This window comes from Numida meleagris, chromosome 2 (assembly GCF_002078875.1).
Source record: "Numida meleagris isolate 19003 breed g44 Domestic line chromosome 2, NumMel1.0, whole genome shotgun sequence".
NCBI lineage: Eukaryota > Metazoa > Chordata > Aves > Galliformes > Numididae > Numida > Numida meleagris.
In genome coordinates this window covers 123,360,053-123,379,066 of record NC_034410.1, presented here as the reverse complement: position 1 = coordinate 123,379,066, position 19,014 = coordinate 123,360,053, and the positions used below count along the sequence as shown (strand labels likewise).

Genomic DNA, 19,014 nt, shown 5'->3' with positions numbered 1-19,014 from the left:
AGCTCCAGTATCATATTTCATTGTGTAAACACAATGGATTATGAAAATTGTACATGTACACATAAGGAACATAAATAAAAAATATGAAATTCAATAAAGCAATAATTTACAAAAAAAAATCTTGGACACGGGGTGAACATACCTGCTCCCCCTTCTGCCATCACCTGCTCTGCTTCCTGGGACTGGCTGCAGCCCACACCACCAACTTGGCAATGAGGTGACACGCAGCACAGCAAGGAATAGAAATACAGGTCAGGTGGAGAATGGCTTGAGAGTAGCCTGAGGAGGAAGATTTGGGACTGCTCATTGATGAAAGATGCGACATGAGCCGGCAGTGTGTGCTTGCAGCCCAGAAGGCCAACTGTATCCTGGGTTGCATCAACAGAAGGGTGACCAGCAGGTCAAGGTCTGCCCCTCTGCTCTGCTCTTGTGAGACCCTACCTGGAGTACTGCATCCAGTTCTGGAGCCCCCAACACAAAGACGTTGAGATATCGGAGCAGGTCCAGAGGAGCGCCACGAAGATGATCAGAGGGCTGGAGCACCTCCCCTACGAGGATAGGCTGAGAGAGCTGGGGCTCTTCAGCCTGGAGAAGAGAAGGCCCCAAGGAGAACTTATAGCAGCTTTCCAGTACCTCAAGGGGGCCTACAGGAAAGCTGGGGAGAGACTTTTAAGAAGGGCATGTGATGGGGGAGGCTGATGGTGACAGGTACAGACAGATGTCCCAGGTTCACCAGGAAATTAAAATTCTGAAGAGAACTCTGTTTCACTTGGTCATTTTCATATACAGAGAAGTTCAAGAATATTTTCAAATAAATTCTTCTGTAAATTACTACAAAGTTGAGCATAAAACTCATCTATAAACACAATTTTACAAAGAGCAAAGTTCTGTCTGCTTGAATGGGACGAGTCATAGAGAATTCATGCTACAGTAGGATCCTGAAGACATAAAAATTAGTAGATTTATTAATACTAGAAATTAAGAAGTGAACAATTCATGTACAAAATTAGAAGTGACCACAACAAAATTTGCCACATATAAACCAATTTATTACTTTTTGGCAAGTTCCACACAGCACGAGCAAAGATCTTTTGCTCACTATATTAAAACATTCTTTTTCTTTATACAGATTGTAAACATAATAAACAGCACGAACTGTTAGTACAGGCATTCCAGGATTCTGACATTTTCCTCCGCCAATTAAAAAAATGAGAACCCAATAAACCAAAGAACTTCTTTCACAAGGTATCTATGAAAAGCAGCGTATGCATTTCATATCATGCCAATTTTAAGTAACACTGAGAATAGTATTTGAAACTATTATTTTTAGCGATATTCATAGAGGTATTATGAATAGAGACACCTTTTCCATAATAACATATCTGATTTTTTTTTTGTTTGAAATTAAAAATGTGGTTTCATACAATCAAGGTAGTAAGCCAAATTCTGCAGTAGAACAGCTGCTATAAATAGAGCTATATTTGCTATGCTGTATCTGATAAATAAGGATGCAACAAATTCTTGATCTTGTTAATACATGGTTATCCCAGCAGGCATCATTCTAAAGAACTCTTAATACATGTTCTGCTTGTTCAACCAGCACCTCTGCTACCCACAGACCTCTGCTATGATTGCTTTTTTATTTTCACTTTTACCTTTCTCAAAGTGCTTTAACTCAGACATAATCTGATCCATAAAGTGAACATTTATCTATTTGATGAAGAGCAGATTTGCAATTTTTAAGTCCAAGGAATGTCAATCCACTGGCTAAATTCACCAAAGGATTACAATATGTGCACTGTTACCTCATAATCTTCAGTTGAGGGCATACATGTTTAAATCTGATGAGAACTGCTTTTCTCCAAAGCAACTTATCAGCACTAAAATAATGCAGACAATTACGACGTTATTGACTACAGCTTTAAGAGCAACAACACTTCTATTGTTAAAAAGCAACTGACTGCATTACAGTTTGCTGTCAGTTTTGGAGTCATAGCAACCTCAAGACAAAAACCTACATTTCCAATGTAAAAAAACAAACCATTTAAAAAAACCTTTCAAGTCTTCTCTGTGCATAATAAGGAAAACATAAATTATTTTGCATATCACCTTTAAAGTTACTGATACAAGAGAAGGTTGTTATTTTTAAACTTGTATGCAACCAGCTCTTTTAAGTCTTATAAAATAATGCATTTTAGGCCACATGTAGATCAGTAGATCCATATATAATGAGTTCAGGTAAGTTTCACTACCTGAGCTGAGGAGACTGAGGACCTGTTTGTAAGATCTCTGTACCATCAAAACACACAGATGAACAGCACAGCTGACTCACATCCGTGTTATGATGTACAGTCGTCAACAGTTCTCTATCTGTCAGAACTAGGAACTGCATCAAGTATTCCTACTGCAAAATTAAAGTGAAGCCCTCAGATCTTGGTAAAAAAACTTGATAAAAGTCTGTAAAATTTTAAGACACTTTTTGTGATTCCTTCAGTGAAACTCTTCCCTGCCCAAACAAAGGGGATCCCTACTATAGTATTAAAGCTAGAGTCTGATGGAACTAACAAACAGCAAAGGATACTCCATCAATCTAAACAACTCAATTATTTTGAAGTCCTCAACTCTTCCGTGATCATGAAAATCTCCAAGAAATAATGCAACAGCAACCTTTCTAGTAACCTTAATTCTTTAGTATTTTGCAGATTAACCATTTGTTGCTGACTATTTTCACTGTGGCATGGGATTAAGTTCTAGGAGGAAAAAAAAAAAACAGTTCTGACCCACACAGTCAGCATTTTAGAGTTTTTTTTAAATATGATTAACACCAACAAGTTCAAAATACTGTTGTGTTTGGAATTTTTTGTGTGTTTCAAATCAAGAGCTGATTATGAATTCCAGCAAAACCTTGTACATCTTTTTTTCACTTTTTATCCATTCCAGGTAGTTTTACTTTCTAGTCCATCTAAGAATTGTCTGGAGCCCAGCATATCAAGATGCAACTGTTATCAGCGTGGATTTTTTTTTTTTAGTGCTAACTGCCAATTTCTGTAGCCATGTCTGTTAGAAGTTTCACAGAATTGTAATGTTCTCCTAATCCATAAGCATGTCTCATATACCTGAAAAAAGTTAGAAAATAAATATTTAGTTTAGCTAAAATATACTGCATGTCAAGCAGCACTGGAAGACAGTTTAAATAAGTTCAAGTTTTAGCACAGAAAAATAAATGGCCACTAAAAAAAAGGAGAGTATTAATAAAGGCAGTTTTTAATGTTGCTGACTTTCAGACACAGATTGACATAAGCTCTGAATAAAAGAAAAAAAAGTTTTCTTAAAGTTAGTAAGAAGTTTAAGAATGGAAAAAATTACATACTTACACAAGTGTTATTGGTTTGCCTGAATATTCTTCACCAACAATAATAGAAGGGGAATCCATCTGCACTACCTCAATGGGTGTTTGCAAAATATGCGACAAAGCCCTTAGCTGTAAGGCAAAGAAAAAGATTCAGTAATACAATTAAATCCAGGTGGGGAGCATACATGCTATTTAATTATAGCGAATATGAGTTTAGGTATAATATTTCAAATTTTGTTAGAAACTAAACTTGATTAAAAAGCAAAATAGCTTCAACTTTTTCAACTATAATTAAAAACAAATTGCCTTAAGTTATTGTCTTGATAAAAACAGGCAACATTGTGCTAACGACAGTAATAACTACTCTTTCAGAAAGCAGTAAAAAAAAAAGGGCACAAACTAAAACGTACTTTCTCAACCTCAAAGTTTATTACAAAAACCCAGCGTTGCTCCATTACAGCCAGCTTTGTTACTGTGCAAGTCTGCACAAGAAAATGCTTTCCTCCCCTTAAGAAAGAGTTTTCCCCTAACCCTCCTGTCATCCTTTCTAACAATATTTTAAGCTACTGAATTTTTTACCTTTTATGTTGTCAAATGTAACAGAACATCAGGGGACCACCAGAAAAGCTGATATGAGGAAAATTATAACCACAGAAGAAAATTATGAATATGTTTCTCTATCTACAGGTACTATTTCTTAAGAAGTCCTTTTCTGAAGATACGTTGATAATTTGCAAAATTCTGAAGTGAGTGAACATAATACTTACTTCCAACTGACCACCCCACGCAGCCGTATTTGCTATATCATCACAGTATTTCTCAAATTCCTCTGTGGGGAAAGAAAAAAGTCAGCTGTTAGTAGTTCTCTCCTTTAAGAACAAGCAACTGAGGAAGAATAATGGTTGGACAATGAACAACTAGAATATGAAAAGTCCAAACACAGGAAAATATATACGTTCACTGAAGAGAGGGAAAGGGAAAGATAAGCAAGAGGCCAAAAAAAAAAAAGAAAAAGCGTTAACTGTTTTGAAAAGAAAAATGAAGACTGAAGACAGGAATAAGAAAAAGTATGGGGGGAAAAAAAAAGAAGTTTAAAATGTAAATTTTTTATCAAGGAATTGTTAGTAACAAAAACCATGAAATTGCATACATGTTTCCAAATGTATTAAGTCTAGAATAGAATGTGAAAGCAGATATTATGCTTAATTCTCATATTAGCTTGATATGTTTTTAATATCTTGTAACTATATGTAGTTCATCTGCTGCTTTTTGTTGTTGCTTTTTAAATTCCAAATAAGCCAAACTGTTGTTAACCTCTACAGCATTTAGAACACAGCAGAACCAATAAACTAACGAGTTCAGGAACAAATATATAACGATGAGTTAGTCACATCTCAGCTGTAACAAGGGCAAGAATTCTCAGAAATAGTATGTTTTCTATAATCTTTTACAGTACAACTCTTACCTTTGCTATACATGTCTCCAGTGTTGGGGTTTGTAAGAAATGGCAGGAAGTCATCAAAGTGACTTTGAATATACTTTGCTGTTTGATTTCTCAGAGTTGCAACAGTCCAGGAATTCTGGCGATCCTTGAGCTGATCTTCAATAGCTCTGTACATGCAATGGCCATCTGAAGGAATCTGTTTAATCTCCAATTGCCTTGCTGCCAACAAGGTGGCAAGTTTCTGACTTTCAAGATGCCTCGCCCCTGTTAAATTTTCTATCTCAGCTTCAGCTATTCTTTCTTCTCTTTCCTTCTCCAAGGCAGCTTTTTTTTCCTTAGATTGTAAACACAAATGATATCAAATATTAAGATTCAGAAGGTGTCTGTACAGCTCTTCGCTTAGCAGTTGTCTCTAACTCTTCAAATGTTTCCTCAGTACATTAAAGTTTGTGAAACATTCTCCTGAGTCAGTACTACTAAGTCTCAGAAACCTCCTAAACCCAAACTTCAGCAAATGCTAAATGACCAATAAATCCCAAAACTCAAAAATTTACAAGAACTTCACTATTAAGGTTCTTTTGTTAAAACTGTGGTGTTCTACTACTTCCATTTTTTCCACGTATTCTATGTTATTTTACTTTATTTCTTTATTAGTACTTCCAGTGAAATTCTTACAAAATTGTTTGGTTTAGATCGTTTGTTTTTTTTTCTGTCTTCAGTCTCCTGATCTATTCAGACTTCCAGCCCAGCCCATTGCTGAATGTAAAAAAGTACAACTATTTTAAAAAGGCTAATGTATGACTATGTAGCAACTTTCAAGTTTTCACAACACCCTGTAGGTGCAAAATCAATGCTGAATTAGCAAGGTGATGCCATCCGTAAAATTATTACCAGTTTCACCCCAGGCAGTGCTACAGGCTTGGGGCAGAGTGGCTGGAAAGTTGTATGGAGGAAACGGACCTAGGGGTATTAGTCGACGCTCGGCTGAGCATGAGCCAGCAGTGTGCCCAGGTGGCCAAGAAGGCCAATGGCATCCTGGCTTGTATCAGAAATAGTGTTGCCAGCAGGAGTAGGGAAGTCATTCTCCCTCTGTACTCAGCCCTAGTGAGGCCCCACCTCAAGTACTGTGTCCAGTTTTGGGCCCCTCACTGTAAAAAAGACATTGAGGCCCTGGAGCGTGTTCAGAGGAGGGCGACGAAGCTGGTGAGGGGTCTGGAGCACAGGCCTTATGAGGAGCGGCTGAGGGAGCTGGGATTGTTCAGTCTGGAGAAGAGGAGGCTCAGGGGAGACCTCATCGCTCTCTATAACTACCTGAAGGGAGGTTGTAGTGAGCTGGGGGTCAGCCTCTTCTCTCTTGTAACTAGTGACAGGACGAGGGGGAATGGCTTCAAGTTGCGCCAGGGGAGATTTAGGCTGGACATTAGGAAATACTACTTTTCTGAAAGAGTGGTCAGACGCTGGAACAGGCTGCCCAGGGAGGTGGTTGAGTCGCCGTCCCTGGAGGTGTTCAAGAAACGTTTAGATATAGTGTTGAGAGACCTGGTTTAGTGGGGTTATGTTGGTGGTAGGTGCATGGTTGGACTGGGTGATCTTGTAGGTCTTTTCCAACCTAGCTAATTCTATGATTCTATGATTCTATGATTCTACAGTTTAGTTTAATTGAAAACAACTTAATCAAATATTTGTGAAATGTTTAAATGCTATATCATACCCGTCTCTTCTGTGCTTTTGATATTCGTGGATGCTGAATCTGCTGCTCCCGTCCCTCAAGCTCGAAATTTGCAACCCCATCAGCTATAGAATCTATCTAAAAAGAGAAAAAAAAAATAGTGTTGAAAGTTCTTATCAGTATAAATAACTGAGATCTGCATCTCCTGAAACAATTTTATGCTGTTTCCAGGTAGTCTCAATGTATATTTACAATGTTTTTTCCACAGAGATCAATGTAGCACAAAGCCTCTCAAAGCTGATAGTCAAGCATTTCACATCTCAACCCGTCTGATTACCTTCTTCTTCTCCTAATCTCAAAATATAAACGGTTGTGAACTGCACAGCTCATATTTAATCCATATGTTCTCTTACAAGCTTCCACACAGCTTACTGCTGCCGGGGAGTTTTCCTCTCCTTACGCACAGATACACGTTAAGCTGAAGTAGCCAAAGAGCTGTTAGCAAGTTCTGTGCCAATTAAAGCAGAAGGCTCCACCCTTCTTAAAAAAGAACAAGTAGTTCTTGGAAGAGATGGAGAATTGACATTTCTGAGACAGAATGTCAAAACTAATCTCATTATGGTACGAACCAGATGTCACCTTGAAAAGCACAGGTGTTCTTGTGGTCTGAATAGAGAAGCTGAGAAACGAATGAACCCATATATCTCAAACCAAAAGCCTCTGAGGGAAATCTATGATTGCCACAGGAACTTTAGCTTTTGACAACTCACTGGCAAAACGAAACAAACCAATGAGACAAAAAATGTAAGAAGCATTATGTTTAATGCTTATAAGTTAATCACCTGCTTAAGAATCTGATTAAAGACCACTACATAACATTTGTATATGGCCATAGTGCTTGCAACTGAAAATACTTTTCAAAAGGATTCTCAGCAGATTCTTCTCAGTCAAGCCTATTTCCCTGAAAGTCATTCACTAATCTTTTTCACTCTTGTTTTCAAACAAAAGGCCAACCTGCTTACTTCCTCAAGTTAGAAATCAGAAACCATTTGAGTTCAGAAAGCACTGCAGAGACAGGTTTTTGTTTGTTTCTTTACAAGATTTACACAGCAAAAAGACACAGAAAGTCACTTAAGGAGATGGATAAGCATGGAGCATAGCATCAGTCAGAGAAAACTACGTTGTGCCAATGTTGTGCCAATTTAGCTGCAAGCTGTACTGCCATTTAGACAGAAGAAAGTATATGAACAGGCCTGCTTGCACAAACTGCGCTTAAACTCAAGCACATGATACAAATGAGGGTTCCTTTCAGTACTGGATATACAGAATTAAGTCTATGGAATGCAAATTCTTTGCAATGGGACTTTCAGTTACTTTATTTAGTAATCGCTAAAACATAGGTTAATTTCTGTACATTATTCAATTAAATGCTCATACATAGTTTACTCGTCAGTATTTCCTGCAGTTAAATTGGAATAATACTAAGCTTCTGTTAAAAATTAATTGGTTTGCCATGAAACAGCACACTGGAAGCAGTGAAGTAAGTAGCTATATTGCCAACATGGCCTAACAGTAGCACTTAAGTCAAAACTCTCATGACCACAAAAAATGTATTTGCAAAAAAAGAATAAAAACGTCACCTATACTGTTCTCAGAATTGCAAAACCAAACAGAATGCATTTTTCAATTGCCTATTGAAGTCCACCAGTCCAATACTACTTAAGATAATTAGAATGACAACAGAAGAACTATAAAAATACATATTATTTATTAAGACTTAGCTATTAACTTAGCCTTAAGGGTAAAACCAAATACTGCTCACCAACACAAATACAACAAAATGCCCATTCCAGCAATGCTTGCCTAACCAACATAGCAGCTGGATCTTTCGAAAGATTGCAAGAGTTACTGCAAGGAAATACTGCAAGGAAAGGTAGAAATGCTTTAAAAAAAATTACACATTACTTAATTATAATTTTTAAAAAGTTAAAAGAAGTCCTAACTCAAATTGTATCCACACAACTTCAGCTGAAGTTAAAGAACATACCTTATTCTGCTCAGGCATAGCTTCTTTCAGCTGCTTTAATTCCTCCTTGTGCTTCTGTTCAAGCTCTGCCTCTAGTTTGGCGACTTCTTCAGCCAGCTGTTTTCGTCTCTTTTTATCATTCTTGGGAACGGCATTTTTCATGCCTTGAATTTTTGCTGTTAAGGAATTAGTGTGATAAAATGTTACAGCAACTCCACAGTCACGGCTTAAAGGACTGCGAGTCAAAAAGAAAAAATTACATATTTCAAGATATCGGTATGCTTTAACGGTTTAGATATCAGGCTGGGCATCACACTTATCACACTTTAAATCACATGTATTTTCTTAACAGGTGAAATCATGACATCTGAAGTGTACTATGTTACTATTATATAAAGCAGAATGGATATTCAAGATGGAGTAATTCAAGCAGGACTGTGGGGGGAGACTTAACAACAAAGAGCTCAACAGACTCTGGTAGATCTTATCTCTATGAGGCCTCTGGAGTCTGGAGACAGGGCTAAGGTGTAAACAGAATACTCTTTAGTATGCACAGCTAATGTGGTCACTTCTGGGACAGTTAAGCAACCCTTTGTCTACGTTGTTGTGAAGAACTTAAGGATAATTAACCGTGAGTGGATTTACTGCTTACGAATGAAGGATATATAAGGTGTGCGTAAAACACAATAAAGAAGACTTGCTATTCTGATGCCACACTGACTGAGGGAATTCTGTAACGGGACCAAGCGCCGACACAGGACTGCCCGGCTGTGTGCAGGGCTGCTACCCAGCAGATAAGGCTGCTCAGGGCCCCATCCAACCTGGCCTTGAATGCCTCCAGGGATGGCACATCCACAGCCTCTCTGGGCAGCTCCTGCCACTGCCTCACCACCCTGTCAGTGGAAAACTTTCCCCCAACATCTAATCTGAATCTCCTGTCTTTTACTTCAAAACCCCCTTGTTCTATCATTATCAACCCATGTAAAAAGTCAATCTCCGTCCTGTTTATAAGTTCCCGTCAAGTACTGGAAGGCCACAGTGAGGTCTCTCCAGGGCTTACTCCAAGCTAAACAAGCCCAGCTCCTTCGGCCTTCCTTCATAAGAGAGGAGCTCTAGCCCTCTTATCATCTTGGTGGCTCTCCTCTGGACCCATTCCAAGAGCTCCACATCTTTCCTGTGCTGGGGTCTCCAGACCTGAACACAGTACTCCAGATGGGGCTTCAGAAGGGCAGAGCAGAGGGGACAGTCCCCTCCCTCTCCCTGCTGGCCACCCCTCTCATGATGCAGCACAGGACGCAGTTGCCCTTCTGGGGTGCGAGAGCACGCTGCTGGCATATGTTAAGTTTTTCATCTACCAGGACCCCTTGACTACTGCCTCTCTTTTTAATACCAGCTTTACCTGACGGATGAAAATGCATCCCAAAACACTATCTTCCTATAGATTTAATGACAATACATGGCCAAATTAGCCCTCTGATTAAAGGCCGCAGATTCATCTCTTTCATTAAATACTAAAGAAACCAAATAAGGAAAAGGCCTTATTGATACATCAACAATGGGAAATGCTTAACGAAAACGCTACGGTCAACTACGAAGCTCAGCGGAATCCATGTAAAGGAACTCCGAGTTAGGCTAACGTAGCCCAGCACGCCGGGAGGTGCAGCGCTGCAGTGTCCGTATGTCACCGCGGCCGGACGGGCCCGGAGGCCGCTGCGCACCGTGAGCGATGACACGCGGCCATGCGGCCAGCCGGGTCCCTTCGGCAAGCGCTTCTAAAGTGCCTCATAAAAGAGCACCTCCCTTCACAACAAAGGAAAAAAGCGCAACGCCGGGCCGGGAGACACGCTAACGTAAGAAAGCGCCCACCGCCGCCTTCCCGTTCAAGAAATGTTTAGATGTCGAGAGACGTGGTTTAGTGGGGTTATTGGTAGCAGGCGGATGATTGGACTGGATGATCTTGTAGGTCCTTTCCAGCCTAGCTAATTCTATGTTTCGATGACTCCCCTCGGCCTCTCTCGCTGCCGGGCGCCCCACAAGCTGCCGAGCGGGCAGGCCGCTCCCCGCTCCCGGCCTCGCGAACCCTGCCCGCCTCACCTTGCAGTTCGCGCTTCTCCCTCCGCTGCCGCTTGACGAGCTGCTGCAGCGGCCCGCCGACCTCCGCCTCATCGTCCTCGGAGCCCTCCATGGGCCCCCGCAGGCCCGCGCCCGCCGGACGCCCTCAGCCCGACCCCGGCGGGAGCCGCGTGCTTCCGGCAGCGCCGCGCCGCCCGGCCCCGCCCTGCAGGCGGGCCTGGAGTGTCTCGGCTTCCCCGACTTCGGGCAGCTCCGGGCTCTGCTGTTTGTGGTGGGGTGGGCCCGCCGGTGAGATGAGCGGCTTCTCCCTGCCTCGTTAGCCCTCGCGTTCCGGGCCGTGAGCCTGGCCGGTGGCAGCGTTTCTTTGGTGGGCAGTGTGAGAGCGCAGGAAGGCGAGCCGGGGAGACGCCGCTGCCGTTCGTGTCTGATTGATATTAAGGCTGAAGCACTCCCCTTCTACATTACTGTCGCTTGGCGAAAATAACTGCGGAGCGGCTCGCTCGAATCTCCTGTCTGATCCAAGGCTGCCTATGGGTCTATTTAGAAACGGAAAGAAGTACATAGCTCACTCTGAAAGTAATGCCTCCTGTTTATTTCCATGGAAACTACAGCAGATAGAAAGAGCACAACAGATACAATAGTGCTGTTTGATCGAGCAAACTCTCAGCTATAAAACACTATTTTTCAGCACAATTGCCACTATTAGCTATACATTTTCACCAGCAATGAACAAGAGCCTGCATGCCGCGCTCATAAAAATCTGCTCCAATGGAAATGACCCAGTGTTGTTAGCACTACTGCAGAAACTCACTGCTCACTGCCTCACTGTGCTCACATCCACTGTTTGGTCTCCATAAATGTTCAGCAAGGATCAATGAAAGTCAATGGGTGCCATTTTTTTCCACGTGTAGGAATTCATTCCCACACTTTGCTTCACATGCATTTCCATGTCAGACACCATTTTGTCAGACTGCCCCTCTGCTGCCATCTGTCACGCAGCAAAAATGTGTAACAGAATATTGGCAGGAAGGTTCAACCTCTACTGTCATACAGCCAATGTCCACCTCATCATGGCTCAACATCATAAAATACGAGACACTACTTTCAGAGCAGCCCTCATATATGTGTATATGTTAGTAACACTGTTGTCCACACATGTATGCATATATGAATATGCTCACATACAATACATGTCCTTAAAAATATTTTATATTTTAAAATAATAAATGCTGTTGTTACCTCCTACATTTTGGTTCCTTCTGTCAGACATCTGTCATACTTCAAGCAATAATCTGAAACGTATATAAAATAAATACCAGTGAAATCCTCAGGTGACCAAATGTGAAGTGCTAAGTGATAATATAGGCAGATTGATTGAAGTGATCTCATGATTAGGCCCTGGAGCATGTCCGAAGAAGGGCAACAAAGCTGTGAAGAGTCTGGAGCACAGGTCTTATTGGGGGCGGCTGAGGGAGCTGGGATTGTTCAGTCTGGAGAAGACAAGGCTCAGGGGAGACCTTATCGCTGTCAGCAACTGCCTGAAAGGATGTTGTGGCAAGGTGCAGGTTGGCCCCTTCTCCCAGGTAACAGTGATAGCATGAGAGGGAATGGCCTTACGTTGCACCAGGGGAGGTTCAGGTTGGACACTGGGAAGAATTTCCTCTCAGAAAAAGTGGTGAGGTATTGGAACAAACTGCCCAGGGAAGTGGTGGGGTCACCGTCCCTGGAGGTGTTCAAGCGAGGTGTAGATATGGCACTGAGGAACATGGTTTAGTGGGCATGGTGGTGATGGGTTAATGTTTGGACTACATGATCTTAGTGGTCTTTTCCAGCCATAATGACTCTATGATTCTGTGATATGTCACCCCTATTTGAACACCACTCAACACAACTGAAGTCAAGGTTATGTAGGATTGGAGGGTTTAGGACCCTCCATTAAGCATGAGAGAGTAAATTCCTTTGGTGCCATGCAACAGAATAAGTGAGAATTATTAAAGAGCATTGCCATGGCTATCAGGATTAATCCCAATTTCTCAAGGCCTCAATCCTGACCTGTTGGGTTGGTTATCAACCTGCTGTGAGAACCTGCTCTTTCAACTGGAGGTTGGTGCCAGACATCTATTGTGGAGTGTAATGTGGGATAGCAACAAAGGCCTTGAAAATACCAGAACAGGTTGAAAATAGAAGATGCAAAAGTGTGAACAAATCACTGAAAAAACACAGCATCGCAAGCTATGAGAAAAACTCCTCAGAGCATGCCAAAGAAAAGCAGCAGTAGTAGTTAAGCAAGAGAATAACAACCAAACAACAGAAGGCATTTGCTGAGACCTGAGAAAGTAAGGCTCTCCATTATCACAAGGTATGCTTATAGCTTAGGGGGCAGAGAGCAAAGACTGCCAGCTGTCTAGAAAACATATTTTAAAGGGACTAACTTCTTAATTTGAGGAAACTATCATCATGGGATCTGCAGTCATGAAGTCTCTGTGGGATTGCCAGGGCTGTACGTGTGCCACTGCTCTCCCTGTCTGTGCCAAGGGCCCTGATGTTCCCTGCCTGCTTGTTCCAGAATCCCTGGCTCCTCAAGGATGTTTTCAGGACCATGTACATCAGGATTATGTACATGCATTTCTCCCCCACCCCCCCCCAAAAAAAACTATGCCTTTTTCTTCTCTGACATATCATTAAAATGCTTAAATAAAGCCTTACTGTGTCTAAGCTTAGTTTGGTTAATTACAATTTCTGGACAGAAAGGGTAGTTTAACAATAAGGTCATAATAAAATCTATTGACTAGAAGCCAAAATGAAAAAAAAAAGAACTGAAATCTGAGGTAACTAACTGTACTACCTCTGGAGCACTTTATCTAGGATATGATACATTCACTGACACACAAGTCTTTAAATCAAGACTTGTGAGTGCTTCCCTGTAGATATGATTAGTTCAACTGTAAGTTACAGGCTCCATGCAAGAAATGCTTCTTAAGTTCTCTCAGAATTCAAAGAAATCAGACTGGATTATCATAATGGTCTTTCTGATAGAAAAACCTACAACTTTATTAATCTATTTCATTAAGAGAAACTCTATTTTCTCATCCAAACCAATGATAGCTATAAGATGATTTGTACTAAGCACAGTCTGCTTTGCATACTGTCATAATAGATATTTTCAGAATTAAGGGGCAGTTTTGAAATGTGTCTCAATGTTGACAAGGTAGTCACTGAAACCAGTGACTGAAGGTTACCTTTGATAACAGCTGTCTAGGACAATGACTTTATCAGCTCTTATGTTCTCTTGATTTCATATTTATTTTCTGAAAAGGAAAGCATGCATGACTGTTTGCAGCATTACACTTCAGCAGCCTTTTGAGTATCTTCCTCCCGATGGTTTCCAAGTACTTAGTAAACATGCTGAAATTCAGGAAGGTCTTTTGTTCGCTGGCATTTTATAAGGAAATCAGAGTGGGATGTGTGGTACTTCTGGTACTGTGAAAATCTCAATTGCTTCTTCAGTGCCAAAACCAGTAAGTTAATGCTGTGTAGCAGACAGTTTTCATGACAGCAGTAAAGAGCATCCAAATCTTACTCCAGCTAAGTGGTGTATAAAACATTGGTTGAGCAAAGAATCTGTCTTACCACTTTCAGGTATATGTGTTATCTCATTTCCCTCTGTTATCTCCAAGATGTTTCTTGCTCATTGGGCATTAAAATAGATTACAGACTGGTTGCAGCCATACACAAAACTCTTAAAGTGGCTTTATTGTTTCAGTGAGGTTTTATTGAGTTTTATGACTCATGCAATATGTAAGCAGTCAATTGGGATCTGATATAGTTAAATTTTCCTTTACTTGGTGCCATAAAATCAGATTGTAGTAACATTTGCTATTATTCTATGTGAATTAAGTGTACACTAAATTACATTGAAGCCTCCACAGAACATGAGGCACTTTCTTATTTGCTCCCAAAATCTAACATGGCTTACATGCATGTTAAGATGTTTTGATTCCATGTGTCAACCTTCTACCTTAAAAATGCCAGCCATGGATCAGAGTACTGACAAATTGATGTTTTCTGGTATCAGTGCAAACAGATTTTAGTCACAGGATACCTGTAGCTAAAATCACTGATCTGTGAAGCTGTTTTCTAATATTTTATCAACACAATTCTGACAAGTATAGCCCTGTATCTGACAAATATTGGCTTGGGGAAGAGTAGCTGGAAAGTTGCCCAGAAGGAAAGGACTTGGGCATGCTGGTCGGGAGCCAGCTGAATATGAGCCAGCAATGTGCCCAGGTGGCCAAAAAGGCCAATGCATCCTGGGCTGCAATAGGAAGAGTGTGGCAGCAGGACTAGGAAAGGGATTGTCCCTCTGTACTTGGCACTGTTGAGACCACACCTCAAATACGGTATTCAGTTTGGGGCTCCTCACCACAAGAGGGACATTGAATTGTTAGAACAGGTGAAGGGAAGAGCAACGAAGCTGGTGAACGGACTAGAAAACAAGACATATAGATTGGAATGCGAGGAAACTGGCGTTGTTAAATCTGGAGGAAAGGAGGTTGAGGAGAGACCTAATCACTCTATAACTCTGTAAGGAGATTGCAGTAAGGGGGGAAGTTTACATGGATATCAGGAATAATTTCTTCATGGAAGGAGTGCTTAGGCATTGGAATGGGCTACCCAGGGAAGTGGTGGTATTTGCCATCCCTGCAGATATTGAAAAGACATGTGGATATGGTACCTGGGGACACTGTTTAATGGTCAACTTTGTAGTGTTAAGTGATGGTTGGACTCAATGATTTTAAGGGTCTTTTCCCACCTAAATGATGCTGTGATTCTGAGTGTCAAGACCTAATGCAAATCCAATCAGTAATCAGTCACATTTATCAGTTAAATAAAATAGTGGGGCTTACTTCTGAATTCGACATTTTGGTGCTCACAAAACCAAATTTATTTACCCCTTCTATCTGTTGGACTAGAAAGTGTAAAAAGAATCTCAGATTTCTTTGCAAATGCAAACAGATTCAGGGTCACTCGTTATTCACAGTTATCTTACAAACACTGGGAAACAGAGAAACTGTGGGTGTTATCTGGAGATGTCCTTGAATTCTGTGAAGATTGCTACTGAGAAGTGTGTGTGTTAGTGGTAGCACAATTTTGCCAGGCCCTGCAAATGTCTTCTTAGCACAGCAGTTAGAATGAATAGTTTTCATGAAAGCCTGAGTCTGGATTTTTAAGCAGTTTTCTTGGCTATGTGACCAAGAGATGTAACCTATGTTTGCCAAGAAGTGACTTGAATGCATACTAAATTGTCAGAAATAAAAAGCAAAAAATAAAACACGATGAAATAAAATAAAATAAAATAAAATAACATAAAATAAAATAGCCCAGCTCCAGCTCTTTACCCTACATTTCAGTAAAAAAAAACTGTTTCAAAATTAGACTTTTGGGATTTCCAGTACTAACAACCATTTAAATACATTCAGCAGAGAGTGAATCAGGTTTCACAGGGCTAGTATTGGATGTTATCAAATTCTGCTGGTGTAGTCTTGGCAAGAACCTTGGCCAACAATCCACGCTCTGCTAAACCCCTTGAAGCTGATGTAATTTTCACTGTGATAGTTATTTACTATCTAGACTGTGGTATTGCCAAGTGCTACCTGTGTTATGGCTACAAAGCAATGAAAGAAAATGTCTTAATGTAAGCAGACTTTTATTCCCAGTAATCTGATAATCTTCCAAGATCTCATGATAATGAAAGAGAACAAAAGAGGAATCCTAGGTACTCCTTAAACTGCTAAAAAGTGTAACTGGGCAGTTATTACAATCTCTAAAACTGTCCAAGTATCATTCAATAGCAGGAACTTCAGCTAAAATTCCACTCTATGTGTACATAAACAGACTTCAGGAAAAATATGTCATTAAAAACGTGTACTGTAATTAGTGCAATATCATTCCATATATAGAGAAAATACAGTTAGCACCTTCCTCCAGACCAGAGGTGTCCAATATACAAACCACTGTCTGATTCTCTCCATCACTGTCACAACTCTGTCCACATCAGAAAAACAGCTGAGATGGTTGAGCAGAGAACCTACATACACACCTGATGTACTCAACAGCAATGAGGGGGACATGGGAGATTCAAGAATAAACCAGCTGGCTCACAATCCTAAATGCTGGTGGTCTGTGAATAGCTCCAAATCCCATCTAATGTATATAAAGACTTTCACATGTTTAGATCTGTGAGTAGAACCTTCGCCTACAATAGAGCATAAAGCACACTTAACCTAGGAGTAAGTATTTGGCTTGCTCAGTTTAATGTTTGAGCACAAGATTGAAGAAACCACCAGAACAGATTCTTAACTAGCTATGTTATTGGAAACGCTTTTTTGTTGTGAACATGGCTGGTAGGAATCTTGCCTGAAAATGTTTATTCTCAGATTGTGTCAGAGCCCCTCATACTTCAGCAGAGCATGAGGGGTCCTGCAGATTGGAGGAGCACATTCTGGCTAAGGCTGAAGCACAGGCAAAACCTGAGCTCTACCTGCAAGGCCTGGCTGCAGTTACCCTCTATGAGTCTGAGTGCTGGAGCCCACTGCTCATACTCAAGGAGGGTAGAAATGCATCTTCCCAGCTTAAGTGCCCTAAGGACAAGGAAAAGAAGTCAGAAAAGGAGTCTGGAGACCCAGACAAGGGGAAGAGACAGGGCAACCCTGTGAAAGGAGCATTGGCCTAGTGAGGAGGTAGTTGGACAGCAGGATCGTGGCTGTGAGGAGTTACAGTCTGGAAGCTAGTACAGAAAATGGGAGAGGAACTGGAGAAGGTATGTTTGACAGAGAGAGGGAAATTTTAAAGTATGGGATGAACAATGGGACTAGAATTAGTAGGATAAGATGACAGGGAATCACTGATCCCTGTTTCTTGTAGGTGGAGTAGGGAAATAGCTCTGGCAAGAAGCAAGGCTGCAAGATAAAATTAAGATAAACTGAATGAGCAGAGAGAGAATTAAGGAATTGTGTACATGGAAGACAAAGGGACAAAACAGGATAAGGACCTGGAGTGGAAAAACAGTACCGGGGCAAGGAAATAGTTAAATGAGATTTACAAAGCAGATGGATGAACTCCAAAACTCTTCAATGCGATTCCGAGGAGAGTAGGCTACACAAATACACAAATACTGACTGACATGCAGAGATGTTGTTGTGCTCACTCCAAAGAAAACTATCACCCTATGTTCAACATTTACAAACAAAGAGCTGATTAAGTAGTTGATGAGTTTGGCAACAGACTTTTGTTTGCTCTTCCAGCCTGTTAGAATGAACAGCCTCTACAGGGAGTGAGTTATGACTGAATTGCGGAGACTGATGAGATGGAATAAAGCAACATATGATTAAACAATAAGGACAGTTTAATTATTTGAAAAGGTGCAGAGCATATGGAGGGCACAGCACTTGGTAAATAAAGAGAATAGGTCAGAAGAATCATATTATGACTATGGGGCTGCAAGACTGAAAGTACTACGTCCATTGTGTCAAACTAGTGTCGGCACTTAATGTAAACCATCTTTCAATGTTTCCTTCAAATTGCTTCATGAAGTTTTATCTCTAGATTTATAGCACCTATTAATAAGCACCTGCCAAAGCTCTGTATGCCTTTGCTGTCTAATGTCAGTATAACCCTACAGAAGAAAAAAGAAAATCCAGCAGTTTCCTCAAAGCCAAAGCAATAAATAAACAAAGCTGATGCCTACATCTATTCATCTTGTTATGTATTTCACAAAAAAATCCTTTTCCATACCTAAAGAAAGCAATACTAACATGAAAAAACTGCCATTACTCCTTCATTGTTGCTGTTTTAGAGAGGAGTTGTTTTTGTTTTATTTTTGAGGAACGTTGCTTTTAGGACTTGAGTCTGTCCCAGAACTGCATTTTCTGCTTCCTTGGTCTTCTTTGTCTGTCTTTGAACTCCAGATGTCCACAACTTCAAAGAGCATGCTCTCCAGACACACTGAAGAGTTGTTCACGTTCTTGGTTGATCATCTGTTCTAGTAAAGTGCCCAGAGATGATGCCATGGGGCTTTCATATGTTAAGGATATACCAGACAACATAGATATTATAGATTTCATATGGAAGCAACATTTTTTTGTGATCTATAATAGATAGCATAATAGGGAGCTAAATGATATAGTAGGTCATCTGGGAGGGATTATGGAAAGAAGACAGACTAGTGATAGTTGCCTGCAGGTTAAAAGTGAAGCTGGAACTTTCCCTAATAGCTGTAATGCTATATGCATAATAAATAGGAGCAGAATGCAACATCTTCCAGCTCCATCGGGAGAGAGCAAAATATAATTTAAGCGAGTAACCTGATGGCAAGATCACAAGGAAATTGGGTCATTGGGTCCCAACATTGTTGTACACCTGAAGATCTTCTGCAGAGATATAGTGGAACA

General features: G+C 40.7%; 1 protein-coding gene across 2 annotated transcripts; it reads right to left on the bottom strand.

Moving 5' to 3' along the window:
* OTUD6B (OTU domain containing 6B) lies at window positions 1,028–10,766 on the bottom strand. Of its 2 annotated transcripts, none has more exons than XM_021388091.1 (7): window positions 10,586–10,766; window positions 8,513–8,667; window positions 6,508–6,603; window positions 4,818–5,130; window positions 4,120–4,181; window positions 3,371–3,481; window positions 1,028–3,116 (listed from the first exon to the last, which is right to left on the bottom strand). In XM_021388091.1, exons 1-6 carry the CDS (start codon window positions 10,674–10,676, stop codon window positions 3,371–3,373), a joined length of 828 nt encoding a protein of 275 aa, XP_021243766.1. In that variant the 5' UTR covers window positions 10,677–10,766; the 3' UTR covers window positions 1,028–3,116. The 2 variants fall into 2 exon arrangements, with proteins under 2 accessions (XP_021243766.1, XP_021243765.1); XM_021388090.1 differs by having other exon boundaries at window positions 3,375–3,481; window positions 10,586–10,765.